The sequence below is a fragment of the Bombina bombina genome, chromosome 1 (assembly GCF_027579735.1).
Source record: "Bombina bombina isolate aBomBom1 chromosome 1, aBomBom1.pri, whole genome shotgun sequence".
NCBI lineage: Eukaryota > Metazoa > Chordata > Amphibia > Anura > Bombinatoridae > Bombina > Bombina bombina.
Window position 1 is genome coordinate 174,613,612 of NC_069499.1, and position 21,191 is coordinate 174,634,802.

At 38.9% G+C, this 21,191-nt stretch overlaps 1 protein-coding gene across 1 annotated transcript in view; it reads right to left on the reverse strand.

Annotated features, from left to right (window-relative positions):
- Window positions 1–21,191, reverse strand: part of MIPOL1 (mirror-image polydactyly 1) — a 1,201,709-nt gene that overhangs the window by 667,371 nt on the left and 513,147 nt on the right. The window contains exon 4 of the mRNA XM_053697725.1: window positions 20,005–20,087. Within this exon, the coding sequence (XP_053553700.1) occupies window positions 20,005–20,023 (19 nt within the window). The 5' untranslated portion in view covers window positions 20,024–20,087. The remainder of the gene's footprint in view (window positions 1–20,004; window positions 20,088–21,191) is intronic.

The window sequence follows — 21,191 nt, forward strand, 5'->3', positions numbered from 1 at the left end:
CTTGTTCCATAATTGTTTCAGCTTTAATATTGTCAGAAATCCTTCTGAGCTCTGGATAAGTGATTGTGGTGACATCACACTCCAAACACCGCGCCTCTCTCCCTCAACACAGGATCTCATCTCTGCATGTCAGCTGCAGCTTCAACTGAAGGGAGACAAGCATATCTGATCTGGTTAGTTAACTAAAGTATAAGATTTCTATGTCTAATGACTGTATGACTACTACTTGCATTTATTCCTGAACTACAAAGTACCTTGCTAACTTACTTATTTCCTGTGCTGTTTGTATCTGACTGTTAGCTAAACAGTTCAGAATCCTACCAATATTAAAAGGCTTAATTTACACCAAATCAACCTGGTGTCACTTCACATAGTGTTAACTTTCTGATTTGGTGTTACAAAACACAATTTTATTGTCTTTAAATTTAACAGTTACTCAAGTTAATACTGTTAATGTTACATCGTGGAGATAATTGAGTCCAGGCCTGGACCAAATAAAATCCTTCCCATAAATGGGAGGGAAAGAAGTCTTGACTTCGAAGTCATGTCCGCAGACCAGGACTTCAGCCAGAGTGCCCTACGTGCTTGAACATAGAAATCTGAAGCCTTGGCATTCAGGTGAATAATTACCATATTTGCATCACAGATAAAAGAATTAGCCACCCTTAAGGCCTTAATTCTTTCCTGGATCACGTCGAGGGGACCTTCCACCTCGATCAACTCAGATAAGGAGTCACACCAGTAGGAAATTGCTCCAGCAACTGCCGCTACTGGTTGAAACAAAAATCCTGTATGTTGAAACATCTTTATTAGCAGAGTCTCTATTTTCTTATCCATGGGCTCTTTAAAAGACAAACTATCCTTAAGCGGGATAGTAGTGCATTTAGCAAGCGTGGAGATAATGCCATCTACCTTAGGGATGGAGCCCCACAACTGTAATTGAGAGTCCGGGACCGGGAACGATTTTTTAAAGGAAGAAGGGGAAAATAAAGAACCAATTCTTTCAAATTCATTCTTAATAATGTTCGCCATCTTTACGGGAACCGGGAAAGTTTGTGGTACAACCCTGTCCTCATATACCTTATCAAGTTAGGAATAAAATGTTCCTCAGGCAATTTGAGCTCTGGAACCTCTAATGTAGCCAAAATTTCCTTCAACAGAAAGCGTAAATGCTTAATCCTAAATCTAAAGTCTGGCTCCTCCGCAGCTGGATGCCGAGAGGCAGCAGATTCCAACCCAGAAAGAGCACCCTCTGAAGTATCAGAGGCACCTTCATCACCGGATAACCTTGTATCAGATAAATCCAATAAGCTAGTAGATGACCCCTGGGAACGATAGCAATATTTAACCTTTCCCTTACGCTTAGCAGGGCGAGGTAAAGCACTAAAGGCCGCAGACACTGCCGTTTATAATTGCTCAGTAAAGCCTGACGGTAAAAGGACCCCTCCAGATGGAGGATTAGGAGTGCTTCGGGAAGCTGCATGTGTAATAGGAGATAACTGTAGGGTGCGCACCTCACGGGACGGAGACTCCTCAGAGGTGGACGGCTCAGTGGTATCAAACATATTAACTTTCTTTGACATGATTACTTTATCAAGGCATGTGGAACATAATTGAGCAGGCGGAATACCGATTCTCACAATAGACAGGTATTAGATTTAGGTAAAGAGGGAGTGCGCTTATAAAGCAGACTATAGATAATAAGATAAAACAGCACCTTTATACCCCCAATGGCTGGGGCACTCACCACCTCCTATGACCCAGGCCAAACAGAGAAACTGTTTCTTCTCCGGTAAACCGCATGCTCAGGAAAGAGGAAATCAGTGTAACCACACCTGGTCACATGGTGCCCAATGCAGGACTGCCCCTGCTATAGGAATAAAGCACGCCAAGCCTTTCAGGCTGCACAGCTTCCAAAAACGAAAGTGAAACCTGTATGTTCCAACATCTGCCTGAGCCACATTTCACACATGTTGCAACATAATCATAATAAAATAATGTGATTAAACCCCCCTATTCAATAATCCCCCTCCGGAGATATCAACCCTTGATTCCAAACAGAAAAAAGGAGACACACTGTGACCCTGTCTTCTCGCGTTATCATATGTGTATAAAAATTTAACGATCTTACTGGAATTTATGCCGTGGAACAGAAAAACAGCCTCTCAAGTTTGACAGTCTTGTAGCATCGCTCCTGACATGGACTTGAGTGACTGAAGCAGGCATTGAAACTCGTCAACACTGATTGCTTAGGAGCTGTTAATACGAGTCTGGATGGGTTCACAGAAATACTCTCCCTGCATCTCCAGACTCTAACATTCGTCAATGCTCTCACTGAGAGGCTGACAAGACTACAACTCCAGTCCCATTTCAAAGAGTAGATACCCTTCATAAGGAACTACTCCGAACCTTCTGACACTTCTCTGCCAACCTCCTGTGACGAAAGGCAAAGAATGACTGGGATATGAGGGAAGTAGGGTGAGTATTTAAGCCTTTGGCTGGGGTGTCTTTGCCTCCTCCTGGTGGCCAGGTTCAGTATTTCCCAACAGTTAAGAATGATGCTGTGAACTCTCCTCATATTAAGAAGAAAATAAGCTGTATCCAGTAGAGAGCCCATCCAGTGCTGTGAATGTAACAGCAGAGGATATAGGAGAGGAGTACACAATGATCCCACAGGAGGAGGCTGAAATCCCATGAGGAAATACTGTGCCAATAACCAGGTACTCCAATACACCAGAATCCAGGAATCAGTCAACCAGAGGGGGTTACGGGTCTTATATAGGTTTGAGAACGCTTATCAATGTAAAAACTGGTACACCATAAATCTTCACCTTCCTCCTGGGAAGCAAAGAACAAAACTGAGAGGAACTGGGAGGGCTTAAAAGCTGTTGTTGTTTGGGGTTCTTTGCCTCCTCCTGGTGGGTGGAATTCAATCCACATGTGAAATAAGTGAGCAGTAGATTTATATTTCTGATACATTTCTAAATTTCTTTGATTTTCTGACCCCCCTCCTGTATAATTTGACAGCAATCAGTGAGTAAAAAAATGCATATTATTATTTTTTATATCAGTTATTTGTAGAGCGCCAACATATTCCGTAGCGCTTAAACATAGGTATGATGTGCAAGGTAGTATTTATAGGGAACAAATGGAAGCAGGCCTGCCAAGAGTTGCACTGTTGTAAATCCGCTTTCTTGAAGGTGATCTACAAACAGCTGGTCTTGTAGGCCCATATACATATATACTGAGGAAATGCCAACACGCATAGGATGTACGCTGCTCAGTAACCTTACACTATAGGTGCTATGCCTATGCTGTTTTTAACTTTTGTACACCAATAAAGGATTGTTTTACTTTTCAAGCTGAAGCATACCTTTGAATGAATTCTGCTAACCTTTTGATTTTTGATGTTGTGCTTTGTGAACAATGATCCTCATCTAACTCACACTTACCAATTTTGTACTTTCATTGAAGGGTTTTTAAGTTTTACATGTACAACATGCGGACAGAGCGTCACCATTCTGTGGAGAGGCGGAGAGGAGCCTCTGCTGCCGGACAATCACTGAAGGCTGTTGTGACGTGTGTTTTGAAAAAATAGCTAGGTTTGAACATTGGAAGGTGAGTGAGTTGTACTCTTATTCTGTACACCCAGTATACACTGGCTGTACTAAGCTAACGCTACAGTGTTCCATATTGCACTTAATGTGGTTCACTTATGACTGGCCCTCAGAAAATTTGCATATTTAACTGAGAAACTCTGTTTGTTTTCTTATTACTGAGAATTCTTGCACATGCTCAGTAGGAGCAAGTGCCTCCAAAGGTATGCAAATAAAAGTGCACAATTTGATAATGGAAGTAAATTGGGAAGTCTATTAAAACTGTATACTCTATCTGTATTGTGAACATTTTATTTTGACTTTTGTGTTTTTATGTAGTTATTTAGCAATGCAGTACTTAAAGGGACATTACACAATGTTTTGTTTATTTATGCATCAGGAATTCTAAAAATATCTGCATGCAAAATAAATAAATAAGTGATAAGCACATAAAGCTAATGTAAATTGTGCTGCTGAGAAAACTCTCTTGCATGTATATTTTTTTAACCTTTTAATGAGCCCCTACTCATGCCAGCCACTCCCCTCACCCCAATTCTTGTAAGTTTTTGAAGAGTGGGCAGGGCAGCCCATTGAATTTGTATTGTATACCCTGTGTAAATCTATAGCAGGGTGCTCCCACACTGTTATTGATCTATAGTATTAGCTTTTACCGCAACCGATGTGCATGTGCAATTGCTGTCAAAGCAAATACTACAGATTAATAGCAGCAAGCTTTTGCACTGCTATAGGTTTACACAGAGAGGACAGTGCAGGTCTCCTTATCATAATTCCACAGAGCAGGGCAGCCAACAGGTGCTTTCAAGGCCTAATAAAAAACGTAAATGATCTGCTATAATAATGTTTACCATCACTTTAAAGCATTTTAGTTTGTCACTTTGTTAGAAGAATGTGCATTGTTTTGCAGGCCAAATACACACCCCTTGAAAAGCTCTGAATGTCGTTTTAACTTGCTTCCTTCAACTAGCATTGCAAAGGTTTTTTTCTAAATTAAGAATAAGTAAAATATTTATGGAGAAAAAATTAAGTTAAATGTCCCTTTAATTGCTGATATACACTGTGCAAGGGAGAGAAATTACCAAAGGCAATAAGGTAAAAAGTTACAAAGAGAAAGTGCAACATTCTCAGGAAATGCAAAATTGTGGCTAACGCATATCAAAAAGTAATATGGACTGTGAATATTTTGTACTGTAAAGAATTGTAAATATTTACAGAAACACACTGTTTTATTGCTTGTACATAATCCATAAAGAAGGAGCATTGTGATGAGTACACTGCACTGCAATATAGATGTAGGAAAAGGGTAAACAAAAGGCCGACAATTCTGATTCCTGTGGGGCAGTAATGTAAGGAGCAAGTTCCCTGGTAGACAGTGCAGCAAATGCACTTTTTAATATTGCAAAAGGAATTTTTCTGTTTGATTAAGGACCTGGAAGTGTTTAAGCAAAGGCTTGAAAGTAAATTTGTGCAGAGAGAAAATACATTTACATATCATAGTTGCAGCTCCTGGGACTTAAGTAAATATTCTGTGTATCTCCCCTTGTAAGGCAGGGATGTATAAATACAGGGCTTCTGCAAAGGGCACGACAGGGAAGAAATAGCCCACCCCCACATTCAAATACATGTACAGTATCACTTTAAAAGCTAAGGCAGGTTACCTCTAAATGAAAACCACCAGTGACCTCCAGCTGCCACCGGTTGGAAACACACCAGACACAGTCCTCTTTATAATTCATTATGTAACATCTTCTTGAAACCTTTTACTATTGGTTTAAAAAAACTAAAAACTTTCTTTACATTTTTAGGGGGGCATTCAATTCCATATTTATTCCACCCTAAAATGTTTATTTATGTGAAATCAACTTTGTAGTGAACTTTTGTACTTCACAAACTTCAGATGACGACTGCAACATCTTGCACAGTGATTGATAAGAGCAGGAATCCATTGACATCTGTCTCTAAATGGTCACACAAAAGGACATACAATAAAAAGGGGTATGTCCTTGAATGCCAAAGCAATTGAATTTCTACTTACAAAAACATTTTGTGTAAAGATTGTTTGCAATACAGCGTTTAATTGAATACATATGCTAGGTGTATATAAAAATACTTTTATGCCCCTTTAATCAGCATTAACTACACTGATCTGAGGTGCAAAAAGATGGACCTAGATGACGACAAGTAGAGAGTCAATTGAGAACTTTGCACTCGCACAAACACTAACATACAATCAGTTGGTTGTTAAAATACTTAAAGGGATATTAATCAGTGCTCCTTTGGTAAAAAAACAAATTAAACATAAAAGATAAACTTCCTGTAGAGACCACAGCCTCCTTGAAGGGCTGTGACAGGAATTAATAGACACTGCCCAAATGAAGTTTAAAAATAAATAAAATTAAAGGTAAAGTCCATTTAAATAGATGAATAATACATATTCCAATGATTTCTGCTTAGTGTTTTTTTTTTTTTTTAAAATACAACAATGAAACACCCGGAAGGGGTAGTATCACAATTAGTGTGTTCGTATTACAAATTGTTGGTTAAGTGTTGCACTCACGTGCAAAGCAAAATACATTTAAAGCTTTTGAAAAACATTAACTGTTATCTGCCTAATGTGCATTTCAAAATACATTAAAATGCTATGAAAATAAATGAATGGAGGTGAATCATGAAATAATAAAATGTGAAACAAAGTGTTAAAATTAAAGAAATTGTAGTTCAGACTTCACATGATCTCTCATCTCATTTATATATGAGAACTTAGAAACAAGCCCAGTGCAAAATAGAACTGCATGACATGAGGGTTTTGTTACACTTACACTTTATGCTTTGTATTTTATATTCCTATACATTTCAGTTTGGTTCATTTCAGTATTATTGCATTTCAGCTTTGTACTTTTTTATTTGAATTTTAAATACATCTAAATTTTGATCTAGCATTGATTTTACACATTCATATTATGCTTTGAAAGTTTCTATGTTACTTATGACGTGCAGTCATAGGAGACAAGGGAGGTAGGGTTCAAATTTTATTTAAATTTAATTTAAAATAAATAAATAAATAAATCCCCCCCATGTTATGCTAATGGTACTGCTCCGTTGAGGAACATGGGTGCATTGCACTGCATTTCTAGATTTAGATGAGCATTAGAGTGACACCCACTGGCAGACCAAACCCCCCCAAAAAATAATGACCTTTTTTCCTCCCTATGTTACGATATGGAGAGGCAGTGTACTTTTGTACTTCTCCATTGCGTAACATGGGCGCATTTTTTCAATCCAGCAGCGGAACATTAGAGCGCCACCAACTGGCTAACACTGGCTGACCGAAACACCATAGGGGGAAAAATGGTTCAATAGGAGGCATCCCTTGTAATGCCTCCTAGCGAGGGAGCAAATCAGAGACGGACATGTTCTCCTGGTGATTGACAGCACCAGGAGAACGTGACCGGTGTTGATTGACTCCCTGCGCATGCGCAAGGGAGTAGTATACTGAGTGCAGTATTGGTGGCAAATGTGAAGGAGAGACTGCTGCCACCTGTGATGGTTGGACCTGTCATCAACTTGCCTAAGTTTGGACTGCCTGGACTCGAAATCTAGTGTCTTGGATCTTCAGCTGCTGCCCAGCCCTACTATACCAGATCGGTAAGGCAGGTTCGGAACTAAAAGACCCCCTGGCCTGGCTTAAAGGTAGACACGACAGTGCACTAGCCATCTATGCAGCATGGATGAAGTTAGTGAATAACGTAACGTTACTACTATTATTTGTGCACGTTATTTTTATTATAATATACCTTGATCATGACATCAAGGTATAATATAATAAAAAGGAAATTTATGCTTACCTGATAAATTTATTTCTTTTACGATATGATGAGTCCACGGATTTCCACCTTACTTATGGGATATTGCCTCCTGGTCAGCAGGAGGAGGCAAAGAGCACCACAGCAGAGCTGGATAAATAGCTCCTCCCTTCCCCCCACCCAACCCAGTCATTCGACCGAAGTTAGGAAGAGAAAGGAAAAGCCAAGGAGCAGAGGTGACTGAAGTTTAACAAAAATAATAACCTGTCTTAGAAAAAATCGACAGGGTGGGCCCTGGACTCGTCATATCGTAAAAGAAATAATTTTATCAGGTAAGCATAAATTTCCTTTTCTTTTACAAGATATGACGAGTCCACGGATTTCATCCTTACTTATGGGATACAATACCAAAGTTATAGGACACGGATGAAAGGGAGGGACAAGACAGGAACCTAAATGGAAGGCACCACTGCTTGAAGAACCTTTCTCCCAAAAACAGCCTCGGACGAGGCAAAAGTATAAAATTTGTAAAATTTGGAAAAAGTGTGAAGAGACGACCAAGTTGCAGCCTTGCAAATCTGTTCAACAGAAGCATCGTTTTTTAAAAGCCCATGAGGAAGCCACAGCCCTAGTAGAATGAGCCGTAATTCGTTCTGGAGGCTGCTGTCCAGCAGTCTCATATGCAACACGGATGAGACCCTTCAGCTAAAAGGAAAGAGAGGTAGCAGTAGCTTTCTGACCCCTACGTTTTCCAGCAAAAACAACAAGTAATAAAGATGCCTGAAGAAAATCCTTAGTCGCCTGCAAGTAGAACTTCAAGGAACAGACTACATCCAAATTATGGAACAGACGCTCCTTCTTAGAAGAAGGATTAGGACACAAGGAAGGAACAACAATTTCCTGATTAATATTCTTATTAGAAAGAACCTTAGGAAGAAAACCAGGCTTGGTACGTAACACCACCTTATCAGCATGGAAAATAAGATAAGGAGAATCACATTGTAAAGCCGAAAGCTCAGAAACTCTGCGAGCAGAAGAAATAGCAACTAAGAATAAAACTTTCCAAGATAACAACTTAATATATATCTATGGAATGCATGGGTTCAAATGGAACCCCTTGAAGAACATTAAGAACTGGATTCAAACTCCAAGGAGGAGCAATTGGTCTAAACACAGGCCGGATTCTAGTCATCTGCCAGACGCTTGTGTAACAAAATAGACAGAAATCTGTCCCTTTAAGGAACTTGCTGACAACCCTTTCTCCAATCCTTCTTGGAGAAAGGATAAAATCCTGGGAATCCTAACCCTACTCCATGAGTAGCCCTTGGATTCACACCAATAAAGATATTTACGCCATATCTTATGGTAAATCTTTCTAGTAAAAGGCTTGCGTGCCTGAATCAAAGTATCAATGACCACATCAGAGAACCCCCGCTTAGATAAAATCAAGCATTCAATCTCCTAGCAGTTAGCTGCAGAGAAATTAGGTTCAGAAGATGGAAGGGTCCCTGAATGAGAAGGTCCTGCCTCAATGGAAGCTTCCATGGCGGCAGAGAGGACATGAACACCAGATCGGCATACCAAGTCCTGCAGGGCCACGCAGGAGCGATTAGAATCACCGAAGCCCTCTCCTGTTTGATCTGTGCAATCACCCGAGGAAGGAGAGCAAACAGTGGAAAAACATAAACTAGGTTGAACGACCAAGGCAATGCCAAGGCATCTATCAGTTCGGCCTGAGGATCCCTGGACCTGGATCCGTATCTCGGGAGCTTGGCATTCTGTTGAGACGCCATCAGGTCCAATTCCAGTCTGCCCCACCTGAGAATCAGGGTGGCAAAAACCTCTGGATGGAGTTCCCATTCTCCCGGATGAAATGTCTGTCTGCTCAAAAAATCTGCCTCCAAGTTGACCACTCCTGGGATGTAGATTGCTGACAGATAACAAGAGTGAGCCTCTGCCCACCGAATTATCTTGGATACTTCTGTCATCGCTAAGGAACTCCTTGTTCCTCCCTGATGATTGATTTAAGCCACAGTCGTGATGTTGTCCAACTGAAATTGGATGAATTTGGCCGAAGCCAACTGAGGCCAAGCTTGAAGCGCATTGAATATTGCTCTCAACTCCAGAATATTGATGGGAAGTAGAGACTCCGACCGAGTCCACACACCCTGAGCCTTCAGGGAATTCCAGACTGCACCCCATCCAAGTAGACTGGCGACGGTTGTCAAAATCACCCATGAAGGTCTGCGGAAGCACGTCCCCTGGGACAGATGATCCAGCGACAACCACCAAAGAAGAGAATCTCTTGTCTCCTGATCCAGATCTATCGGAGGAGACAAATCTGCATAATCTCCATTCCACTGTCTGAGCATGCTCAGTTCTAGAGGTCTGAGATGGAAACGAGCAAACGGAATGATGTCCATTGCCACCACCATCAATCCAATCACCTCCATGCACTGAGCCACTGATGGCCGAGGATTGAACTGAAGGGCTCGGCATGTAGTCAGGATCTTTAACTTTCTGACTTCCGTCAAGAAGATTTTCATGGATACAGACTCTATTAGAGCTCCCAGGGCCTTGGTTACCATCTGCACAAACTACCTGACCGGCTGGAGTGTATCACCTGGACCATCTACCTTTCCTATCCTAGAAGGGGGTTTCCTGATTGTCCTTGCAGACACGCTGGAAGTTTCAGCAAGCTGGGTTGCTGTTGAGTACCCAGTCCGCGCCTAATAGCACTGTCTGTGCTCCTACAGAATGTGAGTACCCTGTTGTGGGCTGTTATATCTCGCTCATACGTGATTATTGGTACACACAAAGCGCCTCTCTCTTTTCTCTTCACTCTTAAGAGACTCTTCGAAGGCATCAAACCAAAAGGCAGCCGCAGTTGTGACTGGTACAATGCAGGCCGTCGGTTGTAATAGAAACCCTTGATGAGCAAATAGCTTTTTTAGAAGACCCTCCAACTTTTTATCCATAGGGTCTTTGAAAGCACAACCATCCTCAATAGGGATAGTTGTACGCTTAGCCAGGGTAGAAATAGCTCCCTCCACCTTAGGGATCGATTGCCAAGAGTCCCGAACGGAGTCAGCTATAGGGTACATCTTCTTAAAAATAGGGGAAGGGGAAAACGGGATACCCGGTCTTTCCCATTCCCGTGTTACAATTTCCGAAATTCTCTTAGGAACCGGAAAGACAGAGTAAGAAGGCACCTCTAAGTGTTTGTCCATCTTACACAACTTCTCTGGAGGTACCACAATAGAGTCACAGTCGTTCAGAGTCATCAAAACCTCCCGCAGCAACAGAAGGAGGTGTTCCAATTTAAATCTGAAGGACATTACGTCCGAATCTGTCTGAGGTAATGCACTTCCTGAGTCAGACAGTTCACCCTCAGAGAGGGCCTCCCTACCCCCAAAATCAGATCCCTGGGAGGGTATATCGGAGATAGCCATCAAAGCATCAGAAGTCGCAGGAACCACATGGGTCTCTGACCTGCTACGCTTGCCCTGTAACACTGGCAACTTAGACAAAACTTCTGTGAGAGTGGATGACATAACTGCAGCCATATCCTGCAAAGTGAAAGAAACAGACGGCGTTGAGGAGCATGGCGTTGTTTGAGCGGGCATTAAAGGCTGTGATGCTTGGGGAGAAAATTGCGGCATAGTCTTAATCTCATTTGTCTGAGAACATTCTTTAGACAAATCTTCATTAAAAAATATCTTCTCTTTACATTGTAAGGCTCTCTCAAGACAAGAGTCACAAACTGGGGGTTCCACAATGGCATCTAAACACATGGGGCATGTATGCTTTTCAAGGTCATCCATGATAACAGGAATACAAAACCAACTTGATCGAATCACAGGAAAAATTAACCCTAATAAATATATATTACTGTGACTTTAAAACGCTCCCTCTGCACTATCCCTTATAGGCAAAAAAAGACAGAGGGAACCTTTATTAAATATAACCACACTACTAGTGTCGATATTAACTACAGGTTAACTTATTGGCTCTATTTCTACTTGTTAGAAAAAAAACTCCAGTCACCTCGCGGCAGCTCTGCTGCGGCTCCTACCTTCCACGTGCTCGACAAATTTACTCATACAGCGCACCTATGTTCACTTGTTTTTTAAGCAAACTTAGGTGTCGAGAAGAACGCTGCTAGTCGGAACCTAATTGAGGAGATACTGCGCGGCGAGCCCTGCCCATCGTGGGCGTAAACCTAACCTCCGCAATATACTGTGAACCGCTATTAACTGGAGCCTATTTTACAATAGACAAGCCTCCGGTAATCCCCAACGTCTGCCAAATACTCAAGCAAGTGTGTCACCATAACCAGAGTTGCCCAACACAATTAATATACAGTGTTTACCACCATAAAACCCCAACGTTACTGTAGTATTTACTGTCTCAGACTGTTAGGGGAATAAATATATGTCAGATCTCCCTTATTTAGATGATAATTCGCATATTGTTTTTACCACCATAAGCCCCAACGCTTCTATAGTATTTACTGTCTCAGAATGTTTGGGGATGAGCAGGGAAACCCTGATAGAGGAATAAGTACAGTCAGGTTCGGGATATGCTGCAGAGCCCCAGAGTAAAAAACTGCACTTACCTATATGCTGAGGAACAGCATGAAAATTGACAGTGTCAAGAGGTCCACTCTTCCTCCTGAGGTCCTGTAAAGACAGAAGAGTCTTAGTTAAGTTTCTCTAAGACCATCACAGTAGAGCAGTACAATAATGGGAGGCGCAGTGAGGCTAAAAGCCCACCAGTTCCAATAGCCAGAAGGCTATAACTGCAGAAGCTGCTCTTAAAGTAAAATAGTACACTTTGGCACCATTTAAAAATAAAAAACTCTTGATTGAAGAATCTAAACTAACACCTCACTTTACCTCACTCCTATCACTAACACAGGCAAAGAAAATGACTGGGTTGAGGGGGAAGGGAGGAGCTATTTCTGCAGCTCTGCTGTGGAGCTCTTTGCCTCCTCCTGCTGACCAGGAGGCGATATCCCATAAGTAAGGATGAAATCCGTGGACTCGTCATATTTTGTAAAAGAAAAATGACGTGCACAAATAATAGTTATGTAATGATTTATAATGTTTTGGGACTTTTTGTTATTTTATTTGTGCACATTACTTTTATTTTTTTATATCTGAGACTAGTCCTGATGAGATATATATATATATATATATATTGTGTGGCAGTCACTCAGCAGCACTGTGTCTGTCTGTCTGCGAGTGTGTTATTATGTCTTAACACCATATCAGATGTAATTTATCATGTATAATTATATTATTACATGATTGTTATAAGGAGGAAACTAAAGTGTATTTGGAACTAAGAGAAGAGATGTCAGATGCCCATTACCCACTTTATATTTGAATAAATCACTCAACCTGTTTTTAAAAAGGTTATATCAGACTAATAACCTTTTAAAAAAACAGGGTGAGTGATTTATTAAAATATAAATATAAAGTGGGCATTTGCCATCTCTTCCAAATACACTTTAGTTTCCTGCACTGCAATGATAATAAGAGGCTTGGAACAGGTAAGTCTCCTCCACAGGGTCATAGAAAGTACTTGGGACAAATGGTACTGGAGTTTGTGGTAAAGATAGGGCCCAGACCCAGTCTGGTTCTGTAATAAAAATGTCCTCTGAACTGGAGTCTCTGTCTGTATTTAGTGCAGCTAACCTTATTATTTCAAGAATGTTGTCCTATCCATGAAGGAAAGTACTTAGATGTTATTTGATTTTATATCATTATTATAGTGATCAAATTATGTGCCAGATATCTTAGTTTGCAATGCATCACCTGCAAGGGGTAGTTTTTGTTATAAAGCTGACTCGCTATATCATTATGCAAGGAGAAATTGCTGTTGAACTCTTATCAAACTAAGAATTGAATAAAAAAACATTTCTCCTTGCATAATGATATAGTGAGTCAGCTTTGTAAAAAAAAAAAAAATCCCCTTACAGGTGATGCATTGCAAAGTTGCAAACAAAGATATCTGGCACATAAACTGATCACTATAATAATTATATAAAATCAAATAACATCTAAGTATTTTCCTACATGGAAATAATAAGGTTATTAAGCCCTAGTAATTTTCACGTGATGTGTTTTACCTATGTTGTGAATGTGAAATATAGTTTTCTTGTTTTCAGAATTTCTGCTGCCAGGCCTTAGATCCCCTCTGTCCTAGTGGAACGAGTGATTCCAATTTTTTGCAGAAATTAAAGGGACATGAAAAACAAAAAATATTTGTTTCATGATTCAGATAGAGAATACAATTTTTAAACAACATTCCCATTTACTTCTTTTATCTAGCTTGCTTCATTCTTTAGATATCCATTTTTGAAGAAATAATGCACAAAAATGAGCCAATCACACAAGGCATCTATGCGATTGCATAGCCACCAATTAGCAGCTAATGAGTCTATTTAAATATGCTTTTCAACAAAGGATATCGAGAGAATTAAGCAAATTAGATAACAGGAATAAATTGGAAAGTTGTTTAAGATTGTATGCAGCTAATATAGTTGTAAATTTAAAAAACCTCTATTGGGTTCATATATGTGCTACTCAGGCGTATCCTGGCCAGTGCCTCACCAGACTCTGACTTCACCGCATGTCAGTGTTACTTAATAACTTAGGATCATACTTTGTATATTTTTGTGGAAGTTTTTAAAATGACACTACACTTTGTATTTTTCCCATTGTAAACTGACAGTTTTAGAAAGTGGGAAGGACAGGGCAGTTCCCTGGGCTGAACAGAGGAGTTCCCAGGGTATATCTGAAAAAAGTCCAAACTGCAGCAGCACTGTATAAAAGTTTTATTCAAGTGGCTTGAATAAAACTTTTATACAGTGCTGCTGCAGTTTGGACTTTTTACTGTATATTGTGGGTTTTGGTATAGACCCTAGCAGCTTGCACGGACTGACTCCACTAAGTGCTGAACAGTTATTTCTGATTTGGCAGGGTATATCTGAAGCTCTCTCACAAATCTTGTGAAATTTTCAAAGAATTTTGAAAAAAGCTGGTCTCACTGATTTGTCTCGTCAACTGTATGCAGACGAAGTTTGCTCAAAATTCACAATACACTTATTTTAACTAACAGAAAAGTAATAAATACTAAAATAGTCAAAATTAAGTTAAATTGTAGATAAAAAATATTTCAGTTTAATTTGGAATTTATGCAAACGGAGCCTTTATATCAGCCCCAGGGGTTCTACAGTTACCTTCTCTCTACCATGTGCAATTTTGTATCCCAGAGAGCTTTAGAACTTTCTATGGAAGGCATCTCTCATCTCTCTGAGATTTCCAGGTTCCTCCCCTTTTCTTAGAAAACTCAGTGAGTTCTGCCCCTGTGAAGTCAGCACTATAATCTCTCTTCAAACTAGAGAATGTTTAATTATCTGGCCATAGAAAGTAATGACGCTCTCTGGGAAACTGAAGCTGACAGTTTTTTAGTTTTTATTTAAATAAAAGTTATGCTAGGTGCAATCTAATTTGTAAAAGATACACATAAATGTATAAAGTATTAGCCTAATTTTTTAAAGTTATACAGAAACTGTGACGGCATAATTAGAATTTGTAAAACCACAATCCAAAATACACTGCTGTATTCAAAATAAAATACAAAATAGAAAGTGTAAAGTGATATAAAATAGAAAGCACAAAGTGTAAATGCAGCAGAACTGTCATGTCATGCAGAGCTATATTGGACTGGGCTTGTCTCTCCTTCAGATACAGAAAAGCAAGGAAATGATTATTAGAGAAATAAAGCAAAATCTGCCTTCTTGGAAGATCATTTTAGAATATCTCACCTCACCTAAATCCTCACCAATGCTTTTCATGCTCACCAGCAAAGTTTTACTTAGTGCCTTTTACTGTCCAGAAACTTATTCTGAAATGCTTCAGTGTCTGAAACACCTGGCAATCACTTCTCATACATGAATGTTAGATTCCTCTCACCTATTTAGCTGTTTCTGATACGTCGATTGAAAAATAGATTTTATGGCACAGTACCCATATTCAGATACACTTCTTTAGTATTTCTTTTACAACTTAATTTTGCATAGTCAGTGTTATCTATTACAGTACGTCTTTTAGCAATAGTATGCTTTTCTTATGACACTAACATCTGAGCAGCTATCAACTGTGTGAATCCCTCTGGGTGGCCACAACACTGCTCTGACCTCATCACAAGTAGGCGACGAATTAAAGAAGAACAAACACTTAGTTGTGTGAGGGCTGCCCAGCTGGGGGAAGGGATGGGTAAACACATGTCTCAAGCTCCAGGATTGGGAAAGACTGGGATGTAGGAATGTGTCTGAAGAGTTCAGGGATAGTGCATACCATAAAGAACTTTATGACCAAATAGGCATATAAGTAAAACAGGTTAGTATACTCCATGATCTGAGAACCCAGATAAATTGATCACATTTAATAATGTATTTGAAACTTAAAAGGGACAGTAAAGTCCTAATTAGACATTCATGATTCAGACAGAAACATACAATTTTAAACAACTTTCCAATTTACTTCTATTATTTAATTTGCTTCCTTCTCGTGTTATCCTTTGCTTAAAGGTTTATCTAGGAAAGCTCAGGAGCAGCAAATAAACTAGGTTCTAGCTGCTGGTTGGTGGCTGCATATATATATATATATATATATATATATACACACCAATTCTCATTGTCTCACCCATGTGTTAAGTTAGAAACCAGTGCTGCTCCTTCAACAAATGACACCAAGAGAATGAAGAAAATTTGATAGTAGAAGTAAACTGGAAAGTTGTTTAAAATGTTATGTTCTACCTAAATCATGAAAGAAAATTTGTGGGCTTCATGTCCCTTTAATTCATTCATAGGTAGGATATAATGATAAAATAAATTGCAGCCAGTACAATCTGACCTATACCTAACACATCTTTTTTGTTCAGCAATGGTTGTTGATACACCTCAATGTGACTGTTAATTGCTTTCTTGATTCAGATAGAGCATGTGATTTTAAACAACTTTCAGATTTACTTCTGATATCAAATTTGCTTAATTCACTTAGTATCCTTTGTTGATGTAGCCGATATGCACTACTGGGAGCTAGCTGAAAACATCTGCTGAACCAATGACAAGAGGCATTTATGTGCAGCCACAAATCGGCAGCTAGCTCCCAGTAATGCATTGTTGCTGCTGAGCCTACATAGATATCCCTTTCAAATAAGAATACCAAGAGAACAAAGCTAATTAGAAAACAGAAGTGATGTAGAAAGTTGTTTTATCATGAAAGAAACAAACATCGGGTTTTGTGTCCCTTTAATTCAATTCTGCTTTAAAGGGACATTAAACACTTTGAGATGGTAATATAAAATGATAAATTGTATATATAAAACAGCTCTGTAATATACTTTCATTATTTATTTTGTCCTCTTTGCCTTTAATTCCATTCTGAAATTGTGAGCTTTTCAGTTCCTGTTAGAAATGGAAGTGCAGAACACTGTTAAATCCAGCACAACCATTGGCTGCACACAGTAGTGACCTATGTATAACTGTCCCTAATTGGCCACAGCAGAGAAGGTAACACAAGTTACAACATGGCAGCTCCCAGTGTTTTATAGACACTAAAACTTTACTCTTATTTTGTCACTTTTTAAACAACTAATGAAACTTTAAAAAATACATCTACATGTTAGTTATGGACTAATCTTTTCTTTGAATGCATCATTCTATCTAGCATGCATTTAGTGTTTAATGTCCCTTTAAAGTGTCTATTTTTACCTATAGTACATTTTTTATTCTAATTCAAATCTTTGTCAGGCTCAGACATTATTTTGCTCATTCTATTACAAGTGACATGCTATTTAATTAAAACGGACACTCAAGTCAAACAAACTTTTATGATTCAGAAAGAGCATACAATTTTAAACAACTTTTTAATTTACTTACATCCTACTGAGCATGTGCAATAATTCACAGAATATACGTATACGCATTTGTGATTGGCTGATGGCTGTCACATTGTTCAGGGGGTGTGGAAATTGAAATAACTGAAATTTGTCAGAAAAAAAATCTTCTACTAATTTGAAGTTTAGACTAAGTGCTATTGCATTGTCTTGTTGTCATGCATTGTCAATTATGCAAATCTACTGTATGTACTGGTCCTTTAATATAGACAGATTTCATGTAAAATATTTTGCTAAAGCCATTGTTACTCTTACCACTTGTAGGGTCATTGATAGATGCACAGCTAGGATGGAAACAGTATGTTTCAAACTAATGCAAAAAGCAGTATGTGTTTATATTGTGAGTTATATTATACTATGGAAATATAAGAAGTTTATGTTGCTAATAACATAGTGATGTTGCTGCTAGATGAGATCATTTTGAATCCGTAAACCTAGCATTTAAACCATATTAGGAAGTAAAGCAGGTATGGCAATAGTGGTCTTTGGTTTGTTATAAGTATTTATTTGTCAAGAATAGAATGGTTTACTTTACAGTAGTAACAAGTTTTGCTAAGATACTGGTACCGAAAATCAAGGTACAGAGCAAATTTGGTACAAGGTAACAAGGTACAGTATTCTGTAAAAACATTTTGTTGTATTACTGTTTGTGGATGGAATACCAGTGTTTTAGGTCTGCACTGCTGCTGTTACAGTGGAAAGGTGGATATGAATTATGTTTTTATGTGTGATTTCATATGACACCAACAAAGCAAAAATCGTGAGGACACCAACCTTATGCTCATTCTTCTAGGATTTGCAATATCCCCTTAATCTCTCACTGAATGACACTGTGACTTCCACTGCCCACATCACAATCCTCTACTCACCGGTATCTGAGGGGCTGTTAGGGCAGTGTAATGCTGGGACTCCAGAAAGCTAGTAATGGGTGTGGCTAACACATTATGTGAGGCCCTGGCCATTTTGTAAAAGGCTGCCCATGTAAGCGTTCATGAAGTGAGTACTGTGTTCCTTGCAACATAATTGAAACAGATACCAGTTCTAATGATTGAGCGGGACAGGTTAGAGGTGAAAAAAAGATTGACAAATGACATAATTTGACAGATCCACATAAAATAAAATGGAAAGCTTACATGGGCAGCCTCTGACGAAGTGGGGAGAGCTCCCCGAAACGCGTTAGGCCAAGCACATTACTAGCTTTCTGGAGTCCCAGCATTACTCTGCTGTCAGATACCGGTGAGGAGTATGATGTGAGCAGTGGAAGTCACGGCATCCTTCAGTGAGATATCTGGGGGATATTGCAAACCCTAGCGGGAATGGTAAAGGTGATAAATAGACTGAGGTTTTTTTCTCCCATTGGATTGAAGGACAGAGAAAACAAGTGTGTGTGTATTTGTGTCTAATTAAAAAAATAAATAAATTTATTACACTTAGATCTTTCCTGCACTATTTTGTTTTATAGAATATATTCCTGAACCAGTCCTCCCGAAAGATCTACCTACCTATCTACCAGCACTTTTTCTACACCTTAAAGATGCTCCAGGAAATACCATGGGACAGAGCTTATAGAGTGTTGAGACCTAAACCCATAGACACATTATTATCAAATTCCATCATTTTAGGGATAGAGAGGAGATCTTGAATCTCTCACAGAGAAGCCAACCTGCTCATTTCAGAGGTAATGTGCTTAAATTATTTATAGACTTATATCCACCAACACTGCAAAGAAGCTAAAATTTGGCTCCTTTAACCACACTGCTACATAGCAAAAAGATTTTATACCAGTGGGGATTTCCAATTCAACCATGTGTGTTACATGGAAATAATAGACTTGCATGCAGGACTCCAATTGATATGACACAGCCACCTGGAGGCAGTAAACACCAAGTTCCACCTGATAATTGTCAACATGTTCCACTTTATCCAAGAAATAAATCATCACCCAAGAACTCATCCACTCAGAAAAAGAGTCTGTTATTTTGTTACTTTTTACGGTTTTTGTTCTATCCATCTTCTTTGTATTGGGTACAGGTTTCGAGGCAGCAGACAGATAAAAAAAAATCTATCAATATGATTCTTATCTTTTACTTCACACATACATATGGATAATACAGGTAAACAAATCCATTTAATTTCACACAAAAATAAAGGCTTACATTCCCCACAAAAGGGATCAATAGCACTATTAGATTCAAGATATACCCAATATTTCCAAAGTTCTACCAATTTTAAAAAATGTGGAGTAAATTAGAAACTTTTATAAAATAAAATGCTCTGGCTGAATCACAAAATAATGTTTTTGGGTTTCATATCCCTTTAAAAAAATATGTTACTCTAAGTAAAAAAAAAAATGCAATGTTTATAGATTCTGTGTCATCCAGATTACATATGAAAGCATGCTTAATATATTTCATGACCTAAAACATGCTATTGCCAATCATTATCATACAAAAAACTAAACAAAACAAAAAAAACTTGCAGTAGGTTCATATGCAAATTATGACAGCATGAGAACATAATGTAAGTACCCAGAAACCTTTGCTGCTTGTGACAGGTATCCTAAAACAAGCAGCCAATAAGAATGCTGCCCACCTTATGCAAACCTTTTGGCTTACCTTCCAAGAAGTTCTCCATTCCTAAGACTGCAGATGTTTGAACTGGCACTTTCTTCAACTTCACAGGTAGAATAAAGGCCGCTCTGGTTAAATAAACATAAAATTGACACAATGAAACACGCCTAAGCTTTGCTTTTATTCAGCTGGGGGAATTTACAAGACAAATGGTTTTAAAAGTATTTAAACTAGGGCAAGAAACCGCAGTGTGATATTACACAGTTAATTTATGGGCCTTTGCAAGGAGGGGCCTGGCTGGCTTTCACACTTAAAGAGTTTATTAAATGACTTTATTGATCACCCAGGCCAAAAGCCGGACAAGAAACAGGTTTAAATTCCAACATTTATCTTAATACTGATCTCAGAACAAGCTCAAATATTACCACCCTTTCCATGGGAGCAAAAAACATTTCTTTTGTGTGGCTAGTGCATGTTCATGCTTTAGTTGAGACACCGTTGACCCACCCATTTAAACAGGTGCCTTTATCAGCAATGTCTACTCTCTTTTAAGGGACATTAGATACAGTAAACGGCATTCGGGGCATATGTTCAAGATTGCTGGGATTATTCAATGCATCTTGCTGGCTGCATATTTATTGCAATTTGTAGTTTGTTTTTCACAGTTAAAGGGACAGTTTACTCAAAATGTTTCTCCCCTTTAATTTGTTCCCAATGATCCACTTTACCTGCTGGAGTGTATTAAATTGTTTACAAGTAGCTCCTTTACCCTTATATTGGCATTTTAAATAGTTGATTTAGCATGTGGTATCCCCACTTATGCGGAAAGTTTGTGGCCGCAGGTCCAAGCTATAGATAAACACAGCCAGCAGAAGAAATTACACTCCCAGTGGGATATAGCAGAGATAAGGTAATAAAATGTGGATTTTCCATTGTTCTCTCCAAGTATTGGTGATTGGTTTACGGACAGATATAAGGTAAAGAAGCAGGTATATATACATAATGTGATACAGTAATGAGAGCTGATTATACCTACAAGCTCAACCCAGTTTATTAGGCTGTGGCTTCAAAACACAAAATCAGAGCTTTAAAGGGACAGTCTACCATAGAATTGTTATTGTTTTAAAAGATAGATAATCCCTTTATTACCCATTCCCCAGTTTTGCATAACAAACACAGTTATATTAATGTACTTTTTACCTCTGTGATTACCTTGTATCTAGGAACCTTCT